Genomic DNA, 24,779 nt, shown 5'->3' on the forward strand with positions numbered 1-24,779 from the left:
AACTGACTTGAGATCATCTGTCGCACATTGTGACTACTGCACATGCACACAGCACAATGCCAATGCTGGAAAAATATATAATGTAGCCCTAATGTTAAACGTGTTGAACAATCTGGGTTGAATGTGAAAGTAAACAACCTGTCATCACCGTTTGCTTGAAATCGCCTTGAAAATCAACAACATGACGATTACACTTTCGAGAAGATTGAGACTGTGCACTCACCACTCCATGACTATAAGCAGACACTTCTTGCTCTGATAGAGGTTCTCGTAGACGTCAATGATGCGCACAATGTTGGCACAAGGAGACGCCCTCCAGTGGAGCTCCACTTCGCTGCGGGCCTTAGCACAGTCCTTCAGCATCTGAACAGAGGAACAGAGACAGGGTAAGAGGCGGATTAGTTCAATAATAGAACATTCAAGTTAATATTACTCTTTAATGGGTAATTTAAATCAGCAGTATATGGATGAAAAGTGTCTTGGTTATGAAGTTGAGCTATACAAACTGAGTGATTGATTGATAGATAACACACCAACTGTATGACTTCTGAAAAGACAGAAGTGCAGTGCTGCCACCAGCTGGACAAACATTGAAATTACACTGTATATGTATAAATTCAGTTTTGTGTACATGTAGCACCCTCTTTGTGTGCCACAAGGTCAGTGCACCATTTGACAAAAGCACCTGTTAATTGAGTGATTTTGTGTTGTCATATATTCTCTTATACATCCATTGCTGCTGTAATCCCTGACAGCAAAGTGTCAGAGCAAAACAAGAACAGTTAAAGAGAAAAGTTTCTCAGACACTTAAATATTCAGCATGCGGCTCAATGACACTCAGGGTCCCTGGCCTTCTGGTACCTTGCATGACTCAGGCCTTTTGGCCTAGGTGTAATTCAATTCAGTATTGCACTGCTCGCAACACTAAATTTAAACCAGCAATTGTGTGACGGGAATATAATGTTTTCTCCCTGGCAGGCAAAGTTACCATGTTAACAGACATGGTGCAGAGAAAGCATTTAACAAAAGGCATGTTTAGGCACAGTTGTTGCTGCTAGATGTGATTTCAGAGCAAATATAAGTTGATCTCTTCGTATCAGTGTGAGGTATCATTCATTTTCTTGCCATACCCCTCTTTGGTGTTGCTTTTCTGAGTGAACCACTGAGCAGCATTTTGTTTACTGCCTTAAAAAGGTACAAAATAATGAAACATTTAATGCATCATACCTCTCATAATTAAAGAAATCCTATGCCAGGTTATACCAGGTTTATACCAGGTTTAAGGTTTAAAACTGGGTGCCTTTGTTAGGTAAGCAAAATTGACCCCAAAGAGGGTCATGTATCATGACCTTGCTGGTTGTAAATAACACAACAAATGTCACAGGAAACTAGCAGACTGCTTTACAGTAGTAAAAGGAGTTCCTGGGTCAAATATAGGTCTGAACTTCTTAACTATGAGCTCCAGCCTGTCGCAAAGAGTAAATATAAGACGATCATATTTTAGTCCACCAAACAGTATTCATATCACAGCTACACGATGAAACAAGTATATTGGGAAAAGGTGTTTTCAGTAGTGCAGCTGCTCAAAGTATTAGTTGTCTTTTAATAAGCACTAGTGTTTATTTACAGATTGCATTATATGATATAGAGTACAGAACCACAAATAAAGCCCCAGAATATCAGAAAGAATTCAGCCTGGTAGCTCTGACAATGAGCCATCGTCTGTTCATCTGTGGTGCGTTACATTCCAACCCCGCCCACAGTCACAACACAACAGTGGGCTTCGTTCCAGCAGGCAATGAGAGCTGGAAGAACCAGACTACCCTCACTGCTGTCTGGTCCTGCACACAAGACATTCAGATATTTATATGCAACATAAGAAACCAGGTCACTCAGAAACAAACAGGTAACACTGAAAATAAGATTAACCTGGTGACTCTGAATCTGAAGCTCAGTTACATCAGATTTCTCCCCTCCCTCCAAAACTATGTGTGAAAGCATTAATTAATTATTAGAACAGTATTTGTGATAAGACACTTGTTCCTCGTTATATTTTCTCTATTTGTGCCACAGGGTGCACGGACAGGTAAGGATCTCTGCTGTCACAGACTTCCCTTCACTGATAGCACACAGTTTATCAAAATGTGGTGCTCCTATGAGGCACCTCACACTCCCCTCTGGTGGTGGCCCTGGTGCTAATGTCAGCCATTTTTTAGGGTAGGTTTTCACAATCCTCCACCCTAATTGCAGGACCCAGTCTTTTTTGTAGTTTAAGTATATTTTAAAAACCCTGTGACTGCATCCAGCAGACTGTATCCTAGTGTAGCAAGTGAATGCACTGACTGTTCTGGCCTAAGTTCTCCGCCCTTCTCCAACCATTTCAGATCATGTTCTTTGACTTCACTCTACTAAGTTCAGCCCACTTCAACTTGCAAATTGTCTGAACTCAAACCCTCCTCAGCTTAAACTTGGAACACAAACTTTATTATAAAAGCGTCAAGTTATTTCACTCTACTCTAGTCACTATATTTATCTTTAATTAAACTGAAACCTGACTAGGTGGCTGAGGTATACGGAGGGTTGTCAACAAATCTGAAAGTCAGTCTACATGTCAAAGAGTCTCTGGGCAGGATACTGAAGCAGAACGTGTATGTAAATAGAGTCAGTGAGATGTAATGTAAAACGCTTTGAGGGGTCAGAAGACATCAAGTTCCATATAACTATTTGAATTAACTTAATATATAATATATGTGCCTGTTCATATCTGTACAATGAGTTACGCAAAAGACTTAAAAGGAATGAGTTCAAGCAGCACAATGACTGTTTGGTTCAAAACAGACAGGCCACAAAACGGTCACCAGCCCATCATGCCATTAACTAAAGAGGAAGTAAAACATGCAAAGAAGAGCAGAATGAGAGACTTTCATCAGGAACATGGCGAGCATTAAATGCCTTAATGTGAAGCTTTTTGCATTTTATAGACACAGATGTTTCATTACACCTTTTTACTCCCTCAGCAAAGCCGGCAGGACCAACAGAAAAAACACTTTCCAAGCCTCTGCGATACACTTCTTCAGACTCACTCAAATTAATCTAAGATGGAAAGAGATTTTCATCGTTGTGCATTCATACTTTTTAAGTTTCATTACAATTATTCCCTTTCAAGTAAATCCTTTACATTTCACAGGACTGAACCAGAGAGCATATGTAAGACTGGCATTGATTTTTTTAAAGTTCAAAAACCAAAGCGGACAGTTCTCCAGCAGCTTTGACCAGAGGAACAAGGCCTCTGAGAGCAGTGTGGAGTTCAGGCTCGAGTTGATTTTTAAATAGTTTGGTTTTTATATTTTCAAGACTAAAAGTTAATTTCTTTGTTCCTCCCCGTCTATCTTTAACGGGTTTCTGAGTGCTTCATTACTTTGATTTTATTGGTTTATAGTGTTTACTGCCTGCATGTCTGTGATTGTGTAGCTCACTTTCTTGTCTTGCTGTAGTAAGTTAGAGATTTTACGACAATCTGTAGATTAACTGCAGAATAGAAAAGACAGGAAATTACAATTTTAAGGAAAGAAACTGCAAGAAAGCTAAGACAGGTAGACATGCAGGAAAGATCTCAGCAAATTCTAATGTGGCGATTTGTTGCTTTTTATTTGTAATCTGAGTGATAACATGCTTACTATAAGTGTAATGAAAAGGTTTATATGTCTGTCCTGGCATGTTATAACAGAGGTGATGAGAGGCCAGAGTTTGAGACCAATAAAAAGTCTCTGTTACCAGGGAGAGTAGGTATGGAGTAGCTGTGTGTGATTCTCTGCTTTATCTGGACAGTGAACACAGAGCACAGTTTAACCATCCCGTCCCTTTGGAACAGAACAAACAAGGGTCGAACTTTTTGCGTCATGGCAGGTTTAAAAAAACACTCACACTCTGACACACACACACACACACACACACAGTTGAACCTGAGGACACATGAGGCACAAGGAGAGATTGACACACTGAGATCCGGCCATTACTCTAGTAATGACGTAACTTTCAGCGCAAAGACGTTGTGCACAAATCAAACAGTAACATGACATTAGTTATCTAAGATGTTACATTTTAATCTGAGCCCCACAATCTGAAATCTGAAATCTGATTATCCATTAGTAGACAGACAATAATTGCAGTCACTTATTCTACAGGTATGACTGCTTTATTTCCCAACTTTAAATATTTAGTAGCCCACCAGAGCAAATAGGGCACTGATCACTGTGGATGATCATCTGCCCGTAAATATCCATGCAATGCTGTCACAGAAAACATAAGCTCGATGAAGGAGGCATCGTTATGTGTCTTCTAAGTTACTTTGTGTCTGTTCAATCATCAGCGTCTCGTTGCTGTTTAACACTGTGGCTACATATGTGGAACGTTCAAGAAGCAAATATGCGGCACAGCAGATCCTGAGTGAGTCACGGTGCAAGACACGAGTTTTATTTTTAAAAATACAGTTAGATGGCTGGTAAAGAAACTTATAAGGGAAAATAATAAACTCCCACAAAACGTCGGATCTATCTCGCCGGCATATAGTTAAATCTGTTTGTTGCATGAGTTTGTTAGTTACACCCTCCTCAGCCATGCCAGGAGCTTGTTGTCTTTCACCACATAGATTTAGCGAAGATCTATAGAAATGCTTAATTAGATTTTAAAAAGACGGCTGCGACACACAAGTCCTCAGGTTTATTACAAGTGGATTAGTGAGTGGCTGGCATAGGGCTTAACCAAGTGTAGTGAATAGGAGGAGAGTTCGTTTTGTTTGAAGAATAATTGACTTTTAAAGTAACCAAATAGTTAAATTATGAACTTATATTGTATATCAGTTAACTGTAATACTGCAGGTTTGTCATGAAACTTCCTAAATTTTATCTCCATATAATATCTCCAAATAATATGACAAAATTAGTTTATTTTTCAAAATCCAGAGGCCCTAGTAGATAACCAGATAAACTCACTGAAATATCTGGATAGGTAGAAATTGCAAATCAGGTAATGAAAATATAATTTATCTTATTGCACCATTTGGTTTCTTTGACATGTGAAGCACAGCTACAAATCAAAACAGTTAACGTGAGTATTTTCTATCATTAATTGGCATGCATCACAAAGCTATGGCTAGCAATAGCGTGGCTGTAACTCAGAAGGTAGAGGCGGGTCGACAAATCACCCAGTCAATGGTGCGTGTGTATATGTGTATGGGTTACACAGAGTAGATCTTGACCGCAGGTTAGAAGCCTCCGCTATCAGTGTGACATTTAGTGTAAAGCTTTTTGATTCATTGGAAACTAGAGGGGTGCAGTATCAGTGCAATCCATTTTACCATAAATACCTTAATGCTAGCCAATAGTCTTGTGTTCTTTCAACCAACTGCAATGCTCTCTAAATGTACATTACTGACTAATAAGTAATAGTAAAGTACAAATTTTGGATTTGCTCAGTGATGAATTGTAATTGTTACCCTGAACTGTTGCTGTCAAAGAACTGAAAGATTGATATATGTACATACATGTACTGGAACAAGAGTCATGCGCTGAAACTAATTTTAGCACATCTAAATATAGAAGACTTCCCTCCACAAACAAAGACTTCACACGTCTTCTCCAAACATGCACAATCATATACATGCACGCCAACACACCCCCGTCTGCTCTCTGCTGGGCCCTGTGTGGCTGCATAGCCCCCCATCTGCTGTTGGCCCTTTGAGGCTAAACAGCAAAGCTTGCTCAGAAGGAGGGAGATGAGGGGGGCAGATGGGCACACAATACTCTTCCTCAACAAAACACAAAAGCTCCCCGTGCTCGGGGCAGGACAGTGGGAGGTGGGATGGGGGGGAGCTGAAGGCACACCCCCATCCTCCACCTGCCACTCATGAGCTGAGGAAAAGTCCCGGGTTGATAGCAGAAAGGTTGAAACCAGAAAGAAAACACAGTCAGGCTGAGGGTGATGGGTCAGTGAAATTCTGTGGAGGATCGAGGTTGAAGAGGGGTGACAGGTTAAGCTCGGCTCAATTAGAAAAGCCTCTTAACCTGACAAAAAGAGTTTAACAACAGCCTACCAGAGGAGGTGTCTGGATCAGTGTGTCAATACAACATGATGTGATTAAAGACATCTGCTTGGGCTCACAGGACCACCACATGTCTGTCTGTGCGAGCGTGTGTGCATTATTATTATCACATAATGTGTAGTTGTATGTAAAGCACATACACAATTGTACTGAAATGTGCTTTTGGTACCATTACTGCAATTTTCATTTCCATACTGGCCTCAGCTGCCATGAAATCTTTATGGTAAGTTGTATGATTAGTTCTGTCAATAAGCATCCTGTAGTAACAACATTTTATGTGTCAACACTAGGTCATTATATCAAAACTATATTTTGCTGTAAACACAGGTTAAACACGCCATTGAACATAGAAATCATCTTATTCTGCCTCTGACGAGTTCACCTGCCACAATAACGCAGTTCAAGCTCTGTCGGTCACATGCTCACTCTGAAAACAGATGGCAGATGACATTTGCAGGTGACTATCATTAGTCAGCAGGTGTCCTGGTACACACACACACACACACACATTCATGATAAGGGGGAGGAAATGAACGAGTACGACATCTGTAAGACCCACAGAAACAGCTGTCTCACTTCCTGACAGAAGCTGATAGATCTGCATGGAAACAAAGTAGGAGATGAAGTAGAGTGTTTTAAAGGACAGCAGGGCTGTGTTGACAAAGCAGATGGAGATAATGAACAGGTCAGAACTGTAAGACACACTTAAGGCATCTGACAGACTTTTGACGCCTCTATCTGTCCCTGTAAGCTGGCTTCCCTCACTCCTCCCTTCTGATATGATTCATGGTGTGAATCCCCCACCGTGTCTGATGCAACAGATAATACTCGTGGCTTCACTCTTTTAACACAAAAAGGAAGGTGTGTGATCAACTGCTTTCCAGTGACAGGGGTTTCACACTGCGAACTAGTGGCCTAGTTGCCAGGCAACCTGTGAAGACCTGGGGAAGTTGCTGGCCTGAATAAGACGAACTCTAGCACATGAGCCCCCATGAAACCAAATGTACTTTCAGTTTGTAGTCATTAAACAAACAAAAGGTGACAATTAGTGACCTTTAGGTAATGATGGCTGTTGTCAGGCTGTGCTTTTACCTTATGACAGGCTAGCTGTTCCCCCAGTGTCCAGTCTTTTTGTTAAGCTCACCCACATTAGCTTAAAGTATGTATTAGAGTAACTCTAAACCAGAAAGCTTTTGTACCAAAAGTTCAAACTCTTGCTTTAATAGAAAGGTGTGTCCCTTTCTCTTTTCTACCATGTTGGAAGCTAAATATACCATTGTTAAAACAAACAGCCAACTATCTTGTCAAATGCTTTACTAATCAATGACAATTTTACCGATTCTTTTTTGATTTATGAAGTAAAAACACCAATTCTGCTGGTTAAAGCTTTTGAAAAGTGATGGTTTATTTGGTAGCCAATGCATCCTGTTGTATGAATGAACTCTGGAAGAGAGAAATACATTCACTTCCCTTTAATGTTAACACAACTCAGCACTCTTCAACCACTCAGCTTCCTATTTAGGAACTGGTCATGAGACACAAGCTGAAAAAAAAAAAAAATTATATAGACAGAAAAAAATAGGTAAAGAATGAGTCCAGTCAATGAAAATTAAGTTTTGTCGATTAAGAGCCCAGGAAGCATTCACAGCCATTCATAAAGAAGTGTTGTTTCAGTATGACAAGATGGCCGTGTTAGCATGGAAATTACTCTGTATCAGATACTGTCAGCTACAAAGTTCTGGGTCCATCTATCACAACCACAATACCACATCCTTCCAAATACACTACACCCAACAGAGAGGAAGGCAACACAGAAACACAAGGTCTAAAGAGGGGGTAGGTGGCTACTGCGATCACAGACCATATAAATTACGATCCTGTAAATCATATCATGTCAAAGGAGCTTACAACACCAAGATGTTTACCAAAGAAGCTTTTTCCTGAAACTAATCCGTTTGTTTGTGACATGCTTCACAAATGTTTTCACAATGGTCTGAAGGGAGAAATAAGATCTCATGGCATTAAAGGGTCTGTCACAGTTTTGCCACAACAACATCACAAATACAGACTTCGACATAACAGGCTTCAATACAGATTCCTTCAGCAATCAATGAGGGAACATTGTGTATTAGCCGTAAGCACAGCAACCACTGGACAGAGAAAAAACACAGGAAGAAGACAACACGCCTCTTACATAGTACAAAAACAGCCATTTTGTTCTCAGCCTCCCACAGTCTGTTTGTCTGTAACTACAGGTCAAAAAGCCCGGAGGAGCCAATGTGTGCAGAAGCACCTGTATCTTTCTTTGCATTGAGATCCTGAAGCATTTAAGTGGAAAGTTTGACATTCTCTTCTAGAGTAAAGCTTCATGTCATCTAAAGTTAAACATAAGGACAGTGATTGTAACATTTACTGCCACGATTTTCACATATGTCTCCCCTTGGTGGGCTGGTTAAGCCGTCACCATCGCACTGTCCATCGTCACGCTTCCCTCCATTCCTAACAACCTTCTCCAATTTCATCACAATTAGTTTTGTGGTTTTGTGGCCATTTTCCTGTCTTGGTTTGTTAAGTTACAGTTGTGATGTGTAATGTTACTCCTGTATTATCTCGGTATGCAATGACGTGCTATGTTGCCTTCGTATTGGTAAGTCAAAGAACTCCCTTTCCCCAACAGGGGAATATGACAGAAAAATTGTTATTTGTTTAGACTGACAGCAGGGGGATTTCGCTCTTGCTCAAGCAGCAGCCTAGTGGAATTATAAGGAAGTACTCATTCAGAATTAAAGTGAAAGACATCTTAGAGTATCATCAGTGCTCATCATGAGTAAACAGTTCGAAGGGGAAGAGAAATAAATCAAACGGAGGCAACAGAGAACCTCTTCCTTCCTCTCTCCCTCCTTTTCCTTCCTTTCTCTCACCATCTCATGACTAAGGCTGGGCCTGGCTGTTCCGTTAGATCTTTTTGAAACCCCTATGACATGCCGAAGTTTAACAGTCAGATTGATTTATGTTGTTTAAATGGTGGGTGTCAATCCAAACTCTGAGTGCTTGTTGTTCCACAGTAGCCTATGAGAAATTTACAGAAATCCAAACCTCAAACAAGAACCAAAAAAACTCGACTGGAACAGGCAAACGGTTCCTGTTCCTCTTTTCTCATTATACCCTTGACAGGTGTGTTTGCTTCACTGCAGTGACTTGCACATCTTTCCAAATTACAGGAAGCATAACTTCAACAACATAAAAAGTAAGCAGCGTTTCCTTCAGAACAACTGCATACATGCGGCTGCTTGAAAGAATACATTACCCTATTTTAAACACGATATTGTGTACGTATTTATTAACATACCATTTTATCCCGCTCCACTAATACATTGATCGTTGATGGTGTTGTTGTTTTGAACCACTAAAAAATTAAAAAGCTTTTATTGGTGTACAAATGTGCTTGTGCGGCCATCAACGTACCTTGGCGGCCAGACCAAGTAAAGTCTATGAGTAGGAAACACTGATGTGACAAAAACAATTAGTCACTATGTCTGTGATTGCATCACCTTAATGACACAATCACTGAGTAACTTTCCAAATGAAGCAAAACCAGACTGAAGGAGTCAGCAGTGAACACCTGCTTCTGACAAAGACTGGAATTTTTTTCTTTTCTTAAAAAAGCCTGTCAGATACCACAGCAACAGTTTGTTGTTGAGAGCTAACACTGCTACATGCTGGTGTGATGAAACAATCTCAGTAGGAGATCAGGATAACATTTACTTCAATGAAGAGAATGACCTTGGATAATTTTAGCTGATATGGATGATCAAACATATCGCAAGATTAAACTTAGAATGCTGATGTAAAATAACTAGGGCTGTCAAAATAACGCGTTCATTTCAATTAATTAATTACAGATAAAAATAAACGCATCAAAAAATATACTTGATTGAGCAGCGGCCTTTTCCTTTTAAAGTAAGCCAGTAAGTCAGTCGTCATTTTAAAGCTTGTAAAAGGTGACGATGTCATTTGCTGCCGATCGATCGTTTTGAGACGCTACGTCATTAATAGCGTTCCCTGTGCACACGCGTCTCACGTGCTGTGTAAACTGAATCGCGATTAAAAATAATTAACTTTTGTGACTTAAAGCTCCTGTGAGGAGTTTTTCGCTGGTTATGAAAGAGACTGAAATTAATTCTGATGACTCTATATGACCTACAAAAGCAAAGCAGACCATCAGCGTCAAGATTGATTATTTCTATATAGTGATGTTTAATGCCTGAAACCGCTGGCAGGGGGTAGGTGTCAGATGAAGCGATTTACTGCACGCTGCCTTTGTTTACATCTTCCAGGACAAACATTTAAAGTGAGTGATACAAATGACTGAAGGGAAGCAAAGTAATGATCAGATTAAAGTTGTTTGTGACTTAATAAGGTGAAAAAAAGAGTACAGGTAAATTGTGGAAATAAGATTTAACATTCTACAAACACACAGAGCAGACCTGGTATATCATTATCAAGCCTTATTTTACCTTAGGCTGAACTAACTTACAACGGGTAATCACAGACCTTCACAACTGAACCTGACATTAAAACGCTGACAGTACAATTACAGGTCATTTTGAAAGTGGAAACAAATGAGAAACAGAAAGCCTCATGAAATAAAAACAAACAAAAGTAAGGGCGGGGGGGGCAGGAAGTCTATGATAACACGTTTAAGGACCTAGTTGAGCCAACAAACAAATTGAAACGAGTAAAGAGAAAAGGACAAAACTAATAGAAAACTAAAACACAACAAACCAAAAAATAAAGTATGACTTTGCCTCCATGACTATCAACAAAAACAAAACTAACTAAACTGCCTTAAGCTCTAAAAACCTGTTGGACCGTTTTGCACAGCAAAATGGTCCAGTGTATTCTCCTTCCTTCAGCTTTAAACTGCAATAGATACCAACAACATTAAATATTGCTGCCTCCTCGTTGAATGATACGAGACCATGGCATTGGCACAGTGGGAGGTCCAGACACTGAGGTTTGCCCACACACAATGCAGTGCTGTCTGGCAAAAAGGGTTGACCCCACACACTGTTCTAACTCTGCACAACCTTATCTAAGAACAGAGTGTGTGTTACGTTCAAGTGCAGATTCAATGTAGAACACCTTGTAATATAAACTGCATAATTCTGTTCACCATAAAGGCTGACACAAGAAAATACTCACCGCAAGATTCAAATTAAGTTCATAAATTGTAAATTCATGCAGCATGTTGGAGCTTTGGAATCAAACTTAACTTTCTGAAACTCTTCATTTCTCTACCAATACGCTGTGGCAGCAGGGTCACACATACACATTCATACTTTAGGTTTTTTAACACAGTGCCATTTTAGGTCAGAATGTGGCCTTCGCCTGATTGCTCCAGATAACCTGGTTTCTTGTGTGCATATAAATGCAGTCACTGTAAGACGATACCTGCAGATGCCTCACGCCCTCTGAGAATGTGCGAGTGTCAGGACACTTTAAAGGCAGACCAATCAGCACAGACGTGCACATAGGTTTGCCTCGAACAAAAGTCAAAGGTATTGATCCTCTGCAGTAGGACACATCAAGCATTATGCAAACCAAGGTAAATATGTATGTTCATTTTAGGACTTCCAAGACACGAGTGTCTCTCCATTTCTAGTATCTCTCTCCCACAAACACAGACACAAATTATTCAGCTGCACCGTAAGCACAAAACTTAGTTCGAGAGACAGGTAAAAGTTTTACAAGGTGAGGTCACCTTGGGCCAGGCTGGCAGACTGGATACTGCAAACCTAATGAGTACAATGAATGAGATGGGGCTGACTCAGCTGACGTCAGTGAAGGGAACAACAACAAGGGCATTAGTTCATCAGTGAAGGCGTCAAATCTATTTGGCAACAGTATGTCTCACAAGAGCCGGAGCAAAAGATAAAAGTAAAGCTACAACATAACATGCCAGCTCTAAAGTGCAACAAGTTTTAAGAGCCGATTAAGGGGTAATTTGAGGGTTAGAAGGAAGAAGGAGCCTCTTACAATCACACTATAGCTTTAAAAAGTGTGTGTGTGTGTGTGTGTGTATATATATATGTATGCAGAGAGGGCGCACACCGATGCCATCTGTCCAGAATCTAATACACTGAAATATTTACCACACATTCTTACATCCTGTTATGTTGTTATAACATAAAAGACATAAAGCATGAACTTCAGAGGAGAAGCCCTGAGCTCCTGTAAGTAGTTTGTGCTGTGTAATTAACAACTACTTAACTTACTTACTTAACATTCCTTGTCTGGTGATCTGCTTTCCGTTATTTGTTCTAATAGGGACCTTAATGACATTTATTTTGCCCTTGCAATGTCAACAAGGTAGAAAAGGATGTGTATGATAAAGTATTAGGTAAACTCACTATTCTAACATTTATATCGTATTATAATTTCTTAAAGGTCATGATGCACAAAGGGACTGTCCTATTCCTGAAACATCAGGACGCCGGAAAGGCACTTATCTAAGCAGCCTCAACAGTATAACTTTAAGCCACACCGACATAAATAACGAAAGGCAGATGAGTATAAACCCCAGCTAAACACGAGTGAAACTCACCCAAATTGCTCTTATCACAAGTATCCTTAAATGCCTGAACTCACAGTCCCTGCCTGACCCAGACCAAAATTCACGAAGCAGCTCCAGCTTGTCAGGCTATATATTCAGTTACGATAATACCATGCAAATATCTTTTTACATACTGCTTTGCTCTACACTAGTTACCAACACAACAAATCATTTAAAACAAGAAAATATCCTATTTTGCATCAGAGCCACTTATTTGGATATTAAATCTGAGCATCTCACTTTTTTCATTCTTGCCTTTTGCAAAATAAAGGACCAAATATAACAGCCCATCTGCTGCTCGGTTCTACCACGTTACAGATGTTGTGTATACTACGCATTTTCCACTAGTTAGGTGTATATATGTGGTAATTTGAAACAGATAATTAAAACATTAAATCATCACATGCTTCATTTTGAGGAACACATTTCATAAGATAACATAATCATCCCTCCGTCTTGTTTTTCCTTCTGTCTCGTTCTTTTTGGTGAGTCATTAAAATGACATTTAAAACGTGATGCTCTTGAATAAATTTGCATTCCTTACAGAGACATCATTTCACAATAGCCAGGTAGTGTCCCAACTGTGTCATAATTTGAGCTGACCCATTCAGATAGGCCACTGATGGTGGTTTGAGGATGTTACTTTGTCAATCTAAATGGGGGATTGGTCATGTCACTTCAAAGCACATTCATAATGTGTAATAACAGCAGCAGGATAAATAAAGAAACTTCCTGATGACAATGTGTGATCGCCTCTTCATATCCATTTGTACGTACATTTTCCTTGAACCATCTGGATGTTTTTTTGATGAAATACCTTTTTGTCTCTGTCGAGTATTCAAAAAAGACATGTTTAATTGCTTGTTCAAAGGGTTGCATAACTATTTATTTCATTTCATTCAGTGAGCAGATAACCTCTCTTTTTTCCCTTTGTATACTGAATGCTACCTGTACTCTAATGGGGTTGGAGTGCAAGGACAAAAACCCTCTTAAGTTTGAATATCTTTCAAAAATACTAACATCGTGTTACACTCGATGCAAACATCTCCACCAACTGCAGCTTTCTACAGTTTTAAGTAATAATAGTCTTACATAAAAAGAGGTGAAGCAGAAAGCCTTGTGAAAAGACAGGTGCACAATGATACATACTTATGTGACATGCACTGCTTTACAAAGCTGCAACATAAAACAGGTTTGAGTAAGAGCTGTGTGTGTGTGAATGGTAATAAACACACACGGGCGAGTAAAGAAAGCTGTGACCCAGTTATTTAGAGTGCATTTCAGTTAGAAACACCACACAGGATGTCATTTTGTGTACAAACTCTACACTACGACCCCTTTCATAGCAGTGAATAAATACCTGAATTGGCCTACAGTAATAGATGGCCTCACAGTGTAGTGTTTCGGTCACTTGTGTGTGGCTAGCTGCTGTGACGTTTGTCCTTTATCAATCATTGACTTATGCTGAATGTGATTTTTTAGAGGAAGTCCCTTTTACTGCAGAGTCACTTTGCAGCCTGTGCTCAGCTTTTCTGATTCACAGGATACACAAGAGTACCAACATTTAAGGACAGACTTAAACAGTTAAAACTGCCAACACACATTTTCTCATCTAAGTTTGATCTCATCACATAAAATGGTGGTTTTGAATGACACACAAACCAATGACATACGGCAGAAAAATTCTTGAGAAGATTGAGAAACCATATCCCATCCCTCTGTTCACAACACTCTGCAGCACCTGCGATAAGGGGATTACAAATACACTAGGAAGTGGTGTTCCGGCTGAAAATGATTGCATTTTTCTCATTAAACACTCCAGTATATTTGTCTTAACTTCATATGAAGAAGAAGTTTAAAATCCTAGATCACCTGCGAATATGAAGTGCCAATGTTGACCATCACTTTGAGCATCACAGAGTAATAAATGTTAAATTAAAAAAATGTTTGTCAACTAGGGCTGGGCAATATGACAATATATATCATTAACACAATATGAAAATGAGACATTTTCATATTGTGTTAATGATATATATTGTATGCGTTTTTCTATATCGTCTCTATCGTGATGGCACAAAACTAGCGGCTGAACTGCTTTATGGCAATTTTTACATCATCTTGACAATGCTTTCCGTTCTAGTCCTTGCACTAAGAAGTGAACCTGGAGCAGACCATAGAGGGAGGCGCTGTTTATTAACATGGACATTAATGTGCAGAAAAGGACTCGGGCTCAGCCCAAGCGAAAACGGAAACTCAGTACTTTTTATTTGTCAAGTATTTAATTCACACAGGATTAGCCAAAAATAGGCTTTACTATGTGGTTATTTCATATGGACTAATTGTTTAACTAATGTTAAATTAGCAGAAAACATGCTATATTGTGATATACATCCTTATCGAGGTATGAAAAATCCTATATCGCGATTTTTGGCCATATCACCCAGCCCAGATCGCCAGTTTGTTTTGGGTGTCCAGCAACAAAAACTATGACTGCAGGCCATTCAATTTTTACATTAAACACAATAGAAAACAAGAAAAACAAACAAATATCAACACTGAAGCGGCATTTATGAAATCAATATTTGTGTCACTTTTGAAAGGTGTGTGGCCTTTGTTGAGATAGTTTGTACCGCCACTGAAAACGGTGACAGCTCCAGACACCAACAGCTGGAGTGGACCCTGTTTATTTATCGATAAAACTTACCTTCAGTGCATACTTGTCGCCAGTCTTCTTCTGGAAGATTTCAAGCACCTTTCCATTGATGCCCAGCCCCAGCACCTGACTGGTCACCTTGTATTCATCTGTGATGGCGTTCTTCTTGATCTGTAAGCTGGGTCTGGCGTGGAAGCAGGGGAAGCAGGGGAACTGGCCCGCGGAGTTCTGCTGCCCGGCCGTGTTCTGCTGGCCCGCCGGGTTGGGAAACAGTGGCTGGTTCTGTGCATTAGACAGCATGCTTTCGGTCTGGGCTGAGAGACGAACAGCCGCCTCTCAACTTAACTTCTCTGCCTTTTTCCTTGAGATACAACCCGAGTCTTCTTCCTGGGTTAGCTGGCCTGTGACAAACCGTGGAGGAGCCAGGCCCGGGAAATAACCGTTAGTTGTTCTGACGTTACAGGTTAACAAAGTCACTCGGTTAGCCGACAGAATGCTAAATTAGCTCGCTGTTAGCATGCTAGCTGGATCCTATTCTTGACCCGTGAATCTCGGCTAACACAACTCAGCTATCGGTTAGCTTATCCATCTCCGACACGGTCCGCCGTCCGCCGGTTCCTCAAAGAGCACTTCAGGAAGTTTTTTAAAACGTCCCATAAAACGGCGACGGGACTTGTTTTCTAAATTAAGATCATAAAAAAAACCGTAAGTGAAGTTAAAGTAACGAACACAACACTCAACGAAGGACAGACAACAGAGGAAGAGAAACTCCGAGACCACTAGCACGCCAAACACACTTCACTTTCCGACGGACAGACACCAGGAGGAGCAGGTTTTACTGCTGACGTCATGGCCGGGTTTTTTCTGCGCTTAAAGGAGAAGCACGACAGAGGGAACGACTGCGTTTATGTAAGACCAGAAACTGAAGGGACCTCAAGACTTAGATTCACTCAAATTACCGTAATATAGTCAAAAGTAAGAAATACATTTTCATTTTTTAAACTTGGCAATTATATCCCTTAAATCTGTATGTCCTTCAGGCTTTTAGAAAGGGAAATCAAATTTCCCATTGGGTCACTGAAGTTAGCAGATTAACCCTCTGCTGTTCTGAAGAGACCCTCGAGCATTGTTTTGATAGGCTAGTGCAGTAATAGACCCTGTAGGTTACCTCAAGGTTAGAAAGCTTCAACATTTTTCCCATTTAAATCTGAATTTAAAGCCCCTATGTGGAGTTTTTCGCTGGTTATAAAACAGACTGAAATTAATTCTGATTACTCGACGTGACCGACAAAAGCAAAATAGACCACCAGCAACAAGATTGATTATTTCTAAATAGTTATTTTTGATGCCTGAAACCACTGTGTCAGATGAAGAGATTAACTGCACACAAAAATTTAAAGTGAGTGATACATATGACTGTTAAAAGAAAGCATGATGAGATCTGTTTGTTAAAAAACACCACTTAAACAAGCAGGACAAAATCAGCAAAGAAATAAGAGGTATGGCTTTATCCACAGCGGTTGCCAAAATCAACACAAACCAAAAGTTCCTCAGAGGAGCTTTAACAATTTATAACTAACATTGATCACTGTATCCTTTTAATATTACATTTTTGGTCTTAAAATTAATCTTAAAATGCTGACATCCACACCCACCACAACTACATCTTTAATTGTAGAATTTAGATACCATATTTTCTGTGAAAACAACACTTCCTGTCCTCTTTTCCTCCCTTTCCTGTCTTGAGAGTCCACACTTTGAGCCCGGCCCTGACCTTCTTGAAATGTTTTTTTCCTTTTCTCACCAAGTGTTGCCTCTGGTAGAAACATGGAAGATTGTCCTATTGACCAAGCACTGAATGCATAGTAGATGAAGCTTAGCATTGATTTGTATTCAAGTCAGCAATTGATGAAAATGCCTGTTGTCAGGAACGTGTGCACAAAATATCAAAAAACAAAAAATGCATCACTAATGTATTTAGCTATTGTAGTATCCATGACACCTTTTTGAATGAATGAAATGAATAATAAACCACTGACAATGGCGACATACCCTGAGAACATCATAATTATCTGTTTTCTAAGTGTTATCATCAAAGCTGGGGTAGGTCATTTGAAGAAGGAACCGCGAGAGTAAGCTACATTTTGAAAACAGGAAACATCTCACTCAAAGTCACTCCCAAAAACATCCTCTGCCTCATTTAAGGTGCAGGATGAGTAAACAAAAACAATTGTGGAGAGGAGCGCAGTGCATCGTTGTCATTGTAAACTGTATCTTACAACCTTTCTCTTCTTATTCTTGTGAAACTAGCTCTTTATCTTGTGGAAGACCCTGGTTATGCAAGAGTTCATAGAGGAAGGCAGATAGGTGGGTCAAACATCAGACTTATAACCCTTTCCCACTGGAATTAGCGCGTTGACGCTGATTTTTCAGACCTGGGAAGACCCGCTTAGATGCCGATTGTCTCTTTTCCCATTGCCAGTGGAGTTTACTTCTTTCGGTCTCTTTTCTGCTGCGTCACCGTCTGCCGGAGACAGGGTTAGTAAACAGTGAAGATGTTACGGTGGTTAGGTCTTTATTGTATCTATTACTCAGTCAGTCATTTTATCAAACTCAGCGCTGACATTTGGAACGATGTGCGAGCGCTGCTTGGACGGAGACGGGCAGAATTTGTAGCTGAGATGACAAGGAGACGCAAAAGTTACCGATGGAGCATAGCATCTTGCCGGAAAGGGGGTGGAGATGACAAGGGGTTTTGTGTTCCCATCAATGCCGATCGGAGCAGAGGCGATTACCCGGGTCTACTACAGAGTCATTTGACCTGTGTCTGAATGCAGATTGTAACCTTTCCCATTAAGTAAAAAAGCCGGGTGTTAGCGGGTGTGAGCGGGTTTTTTGACCAGCAGGAAAAGGGCTTCTTTAGAGTCTCTCATTTGCTGTCTGCAAATGTGCTGAGAATTTTGATGAATAACAAAAACTGCATTCAAAATAACTACGCTACCTTTAAAGAAGTGTTACTAGGAGAAGGTATACAGCTTCCCCCAAACCTTCCAGGGTCTCAGTAATCATATTAATGTAATCCTTTTCTTTACTTGCCCCTTTAATGTTATCTCATGTTAAAATGCCAACACATCTGATGTTCTGTGTCGTAAACTCTTCTCTTACTCTCTTTCTCGGCCTCACTGATTGTGAGCCTTTGGCAGCTTAAATGCAGCGCTTCTTGTAGCCACTAGATGGCAGAGCGGTCTAAGCTTTTTGAGAACAGAAGTCTTGCCTTGAATCATATTTCAGCTGAACTCGGTGTTCACAACCAAAGTGCTTTTGATAATGCATGAAAGGCATTAATAGGGCCTCCCACACAGGACACGAATGTAAGTCACATAATCACCAAAATGACAACAAAAAAACCAAACATGTTTAAGGGAGTGTGCTGTGTTATCTACCTGGCAGTAAACTAAAATGTATTACGCCAAACAACTCAATCTCAAGATGATGATTCAGACTGGAAACATTCTCGGGCCTATAATGACACGTGCTGATCAAACGTCTCTGCCTGGATGGTTTAAAGAATTCATTGTTGAAATGCCTCAGTATGTAGGTTAATACCGCAGTCGTGTGAGTCAAGCTGCTGCCAGCTGAAGCTGAAAAAAATAGAAAATGTCACCAACCCTCATTTCCCAACTATTCACACGGCATGCCCTCATCTAACCTCTGTTTATTTGTATACAGTGGTTCTTAATCACATTGGATTAAATATAGGGCCTCAGATGAGCTTCTTTATGCACCGGGGTAAATGTTATTTGAGATTAGAGACATTTTCCCAGAATTCACAGCAACAGCAGAGTTAATATGTGTCTCTAGTGCCTCTTCTTAAATGGTAAATCTAAATGAACTATGTGTTGCAGCGGGTGTGCTGAAGACATCAGGAAAGGAGCAGACAAAGGTGCAGAACAGGTGTAAGTCAACGCTTCATTTACTAAAAGTGGGTTTCAAAGCTTACAGGATTACCAGGCAGTCCGGAAAGCAGGTAACAGGCTTGTGGCTGGGATCCACTGTAAAATTGAGGAACTGGCAGAGGAACAACAGATCGGAACAGATATTTGTGGTAAGTGGCTGATGAGGGAACAAGTTGAAGAGTGGAGACTGACGGAGAGATCAGGCGAGGGGAATGACGTGAGCAGGGAGCAGATGGGAGCGTTGGGATCCAGAGAGGAAGGAGAAGAAGTCGAAGGGCTTAGAGTGGACGGGCGACAGAGGCCCGAGGAAGTGAGAAGATGCCATGAGAGGAGGCAGACAGGGAGACAAAGCGTAAGATTTAGTTTTATATAAAGTGGTGCGACATTATTAGATCGCCTTAAATATGAGCTGTAATTGGAAAATCCAAGAGAGAGGTGCCAGTGATGGCCTCTGTCCTCACATTAGGATCACAGCTCCACTCATTAATAACATTATTCAATAATTATCCCATAAACTGTTTTCCAGATAAAGGCAAACATAACATATATCATACAGCAGATTTGAATGAACCAAATTAAGACCTACAATATTTGTCTTCTTTGACGTCTGTTTCTTCAAACTCCAAAAACACTGGATTCACCTCGTCTGCGAGCCAAAGCTAAGTGATCTAATCAGACTTTATAAACCTCCTCCAGGACTGAACAGAAGACATTACACAACTGTTTTCGCCCGCTGAACAGTGTTCCCCACCACGAGTAAACTGATCTCCATGTGTAAAATTAGTGGAACGCTCCTTTCATAACTTTTGACCTCTAATATGTTTTGTGCGACTGCTGCTGAGGACGGTCAACGATCCTTTCAAAGTAAGATGTATTTCAGAGCTTTTCCGGTCTTGACAACTGTTATGTAAAACCTCTAATTGAACAAGTGCATTTTCTATCAGTGCGTCTAGAGTAACAGCCTGAAACTTAAGAGTAACTCATTCCTCGTTTAACACAGGATATTATATAAGATTCCCTAACTGCACAATCTATAGATAATTTTCTGGCAGAACACGGAGGAACGACACGGTCCTGAAGACCCGTCAACACTCAGATACATTTCACTCTTATTATGTCTGGTTATGTAAGAGACACACATCACATGTCCTCATGGATTCCATAGACTACCCCACAGTACACCTTTTGAAACACCTACAAGCACACACACACACACACAGACAGTGTGTGAGAGAGGAGTCTGAAACTGGAAACTGTAGCCTGAGCCTTGACAGCTTTGTGCTGATGAATTAACACAAGTTACAGAGTTACAGTTCCTTTGCATAGCTGCAGGCGCACTTATAGCTCCTCTTAGGACGACATGTTCATTACAGTGTTCTCCCTGGGGAAAGCGGCGGGGCTCCAACCTTTATTTATTTCCTGAGAATGCCGACATCGCACTGAACATGGAGGGTTTCTGCCGGGTTGTGCCCCAGACAGTGTCCCAAAGTTTGCCCTCATCTGCACAGATCAGGAATGTGTTGTGGCCTGTGCACAGAGCTGTATAATCTGGCACGCTGACATTTTCCTGTTCTCCGCTCCTTCCCAGAACGCTCCCTCGACACTCTCTCTCGTTTCACAGCCCTTCTTTTAACTTCCTGACAGGAAGGAAATCTCAGGGGCAAGAGGTGCATCTCCACCCCCATCCCCACCTCTGTTCTTCATTAGTGTGCGAAAAGTCCGAGCAAGTTTGGATCGGTTATTTTCAGTCTGGCCAGAACCTGTCTTTGTCAGAATAATCCTCCATCGCCGCCCGGGGCTGAAACTTTAGCCGGCTCTTGATATAGACCCCCGGTCAGCATTGGCTCTGATATAGGATTCTAGCACCTGAACGCTCGCCCGCCCAACATGGGACCTGTTGAACCTGCTCACCCCTCTGATGCACGCAGACACACACACACATCCCCGTTTGATCCCCTTGAATTATCCCTCACTCACTCCTGCTCTTTTCTCTCCATCTCTCCATCTCTCTCTCGTCTCTATATCGAGCACCAAGAAGCCAGAGCGACACATGATCTCATTTTAACATAATTCATCTGCATCCCTCGACCACCATTTGTTTACACACGTCTCAACTTAGCTTTAGAGCGCAGAAACTAGAAACTTTGTCCATCAGTCTGTCTGTCTGTCAGCCTGTTTACTCGTCGGCCTATTTGTGTCGTGATTTGCTTGTGGCCTGGGTCACCTCACTGAAGCGTGATTAAACTCTCAGAGGAGAGGAGAAGAGAGGTGGATTCCCTGTTCTGGTTGCGTTGGAGAAGGAGGCAGAGTTCCTCAGAGTCTGCGGCTCTTTACGTCAGTAAGTGAGCTCCCTCTTCCTCTCTTTCTCGTTTTCACACGGATGCACAAGGTCATAAAAACCCGTCTGATGAGGAGTCACGGACATTATCAGCTTAAGGCGATACAGTGATGGTGATCAAGTGATACGAATGTGCTCTGGAGTCAGAAGTTCACCAAAGCCTGCAGGAGATTGTATGTGTATGCTTGTGTATGCCGGAGTCTATAGAATATCATTAATTAATACAGCTCATATATCTTTAAGTATGATATCAGAGGTGATTCATTCTCATTAATCTCTTGGAACACCTTTTCTTACACAATCCACTCAATAAACCTCTAAAACAAGCTTTAGTTTCCCTCACACACACGCACCTGCACATGTGAAATCAGACATGAAAGCGCACGTGTCAGGCACAGGTCGCCTTTCACGCAAGAGCTGCACAATGCCACAGCAATCTGCACATGCATCCACACAAAGGGAAACCATGTACGGCTCTCCCTTCATCCATGAAACCGATGGCCTCCTCTATAGGCCCGCGGGGAGCATGTGACCGCCGCTGGAATCCCCCCTGCTTTCATCTCTGAGCGGCGCCTGAACAACACGGGTCCCTGCAGCACAGGCATGAGGGCCCTCGGTGGTCGGTGGAGCGATGGGCTTTTCAAACTGACCCCAGAAACCTGCGCGGAGCTGGGACGTTTGGGGGTGGTGGAAGGAGAAAGAAAGAAAACGTTCAAAATAAAACATAAACCTGTGAAAATAGAGTGTGAGTAATGAGCCTCTAATGGTTCTTTCTTTTTTTTCCAGGTTAGTGGGACGACTACTTGTTAGCTCCGGCGTGAGCAGTTGCTCTCACGTTTTGGTCACATGGACATTCCTGTTCCCCCTCTTGCCCCCCAATAAACAAGAGAGCGTTTGATGACAGGGTCCGATTATTTAGCCTACTTCTGCTGCCAGCTTGTCTTCTGCCCTGCTCAGCGGTAAAGAATGCCCCAATTTCATTTCCACCACACCAACAAACAACCACACACACACACACACACACACACACTCTTCTCTCTTTCACTTACATACTTGCAGCTCTCTAGCTATGGTTTCTGTCTCACATTCGCACACACAGCTTTGATTCTGCTGACCCAGTGACATGGGGAAGGAGGATGCTCCAGTTCTCCTGCACAGAGAGAGTCTCTGCAGTTATTGGTGATTTGGCACAACACTAACTTCCTCACAGACACAACAACGTCACGCGGCTTGTTCTCTCCATGAATCACTCCGGGCCACTGAACCGGGCAGATACAAACTCACGCTCACTCCTACAAGCACCTGAATGTGTTTATTTTTTGTTGCCTTAGGGCCACTATGATGCTGTCTGATTGGTCTATACGGAGCGTTATATGTCTTTGTAGTTAATAGTTATATAGTGGGTGTTACGCTGATGTTTGTGTAATTCTATCTGCAGCTCGATTTGTCATTGACAGATTGACATAAAGGTCACACTGGACATTTATACTTACGTATTCACTTCAGCTTCCTGTGTCAGTGTGTAATATCAGTAACATGTCAGCGACGAGCAGCCTCGTGCCCTTCTCCGTGAGCTCCATCCACACAGAATGCTCTGATTGATTTCCTGCTTCACTTTCTCACAGGAAATCGATGACAATAACTGATGCTCTCTTGTCCGTCACAAAATACGAGACTGCAGCCAAACAGCCAGCTAGCTTAGCCTAGCGTCCCCATTTGCACTCATTTCAACCCAAGCGTGACTGTTTCACAACACTAACCATGAGTTGGAAAGCTGTTTCCCACAGCGGCCATTTCCATGGTGGCGCTACATTGTAACACAGTAAACTGTATGCCCACACAATGTAATGAAGTGTTAAGAGGTCGTTGGTATTTCATATATTTCTGTGAGCCCATGTTGTCCCTCTCTCTGAACACTGCTTTCCAGATCCTCCTGCCGAGACATTGCCAAGTTGGATGAGATATGCTCTCCTACAGAGTGTTCTGGGTCAACCCATGAGTCTCCCACAACCTAGGAAGGCACCCCGAGGCCTTCTCAGATGCCTGAACCAGCCTCAGACGGCTCCTTCAATGCAAAGGTGCAGCAGTTGTAGCACAAGCTCCCTCCACGACCTGGTAGAGGGGTTTGTATGTACCTGTTACCCTGTGAGCAATGTTGTTAGAGGAAATCCAAGGATCCAAGGAGGGATCCAGACTAAATACCCATCACAGACAGCTGATGAATCGGCCTCGTAGGAGCATCAGCACCTCACTTGGGATGCCCACCGGAAGCACTGGAGTGAAGCTTGGCAGTGAGCGGCTGGTGGCTGGGCCTCGACCCCTAGGGGCCGCAGGCAAAGGAGAGACCTGGGTTAGCTGATGCCCGGCATCACAGACTGGATCGGGGACGATTCTAAATGTAATGTAATGTGTTTTAAATTATTAAACAAAAAATTTTTTTTAAAAAAGATTTTAATTTGTGACTTTGTGAGGGGATTTTCCAAAATGTGAAACTATTCCTTGAGAGGGAGTGACAATGAGTGCCTGAGATGTCCTGAGCTTACATAGCAGCATAGCAAGTCACTATCTAAGTATAGAGGCAAAGACGGGCATTACATAAATTTGGGAAATGAAATAAAATGTAAAAGCAATATCAATAATGTACAAATATCATTTCACATGATTAAAAATAGAATAATTCATTGTTCCTATGTTCTCAATATTTCCTGTCTGTCTGTCTCTCCCTCTCAGCCCCTTGTAATCCAATAATCCAACTTAATCCAAACTGAGATTACAAGAGGTGAAAGAGCCACTTTGTGCATGAGATTATCCTCCAATTTAAATCACTCATACTTTATGTTGTTGTATGTTTGCATGCTATACACGTGTTAGTATATGTACATTAGCATGTATGTGCTGTATGTTGTTGGTCTGTATTAGTGTGTCGGTGTTAGAGCAGCTGTTCCTGCGGCCCGTCCCTTCATTCTTCATCCCTTCCCTCTGTTGGTTGTATTAGCAGAGGTCAGTTCAGTACTCTTTAATCCTACCAGTCTGATCCCCATCACGTTTCACCTCCTTCCCTCAGCCTACTGCCCCACTGCCCCTGCACGTCTGCTCGGCTCGCTTCGCCACAGACG

At 41.5% G+C, this 24,779-nt stretch overlaps 1 protein-coding gene across 1 annotated transcript in view; it reads right to left on the reverse strand.

Moving 5' to 3' along the window:
* mapkapk2a (MAPK activated protein kinase 2a) overlaps positions 1-16,182 on the reverse strand; it is a 30,630-nt gene extending 14,448 nt beyond the window's left edge. Inside the window, exons 1-2 of the mRNA XM_069678941.1 lie at positions 15,421-16,182; positions 224-363 (exon numbers count right to left, since the gene is read on the reverse strand). Of these exons, the coding sequence (XP_069535042.1) occupies positions 224-363; positions 15,421-15,669 (389 nt within the window). The 5' untranslated portion in view covers positions 15,670-16,182. The remainder of the gene's footprint in view (positions 1-223; positions 364-15,420) is intronic.
* Positions 16,183-24,779: the final 8,597 nt, after the last annotated feature.

This window comes from Semicossyphus pulcher, unplaced genomic scaffold, assembly GCF_022749685.1.
Source record: "Semicossyphus pulcher isolate SPU_LCO1_2020_fin unplaced genomic scaffold, fSemPul1.0.p SCAF_3, whole genome shotgun sequence".
Taxonomy (NCBI): Eukaryota; Metazoa; Chordata; class Actinopteri; order Labriformes; family Labridae; genus Semicossyphus; species Semicossyphus pulcher.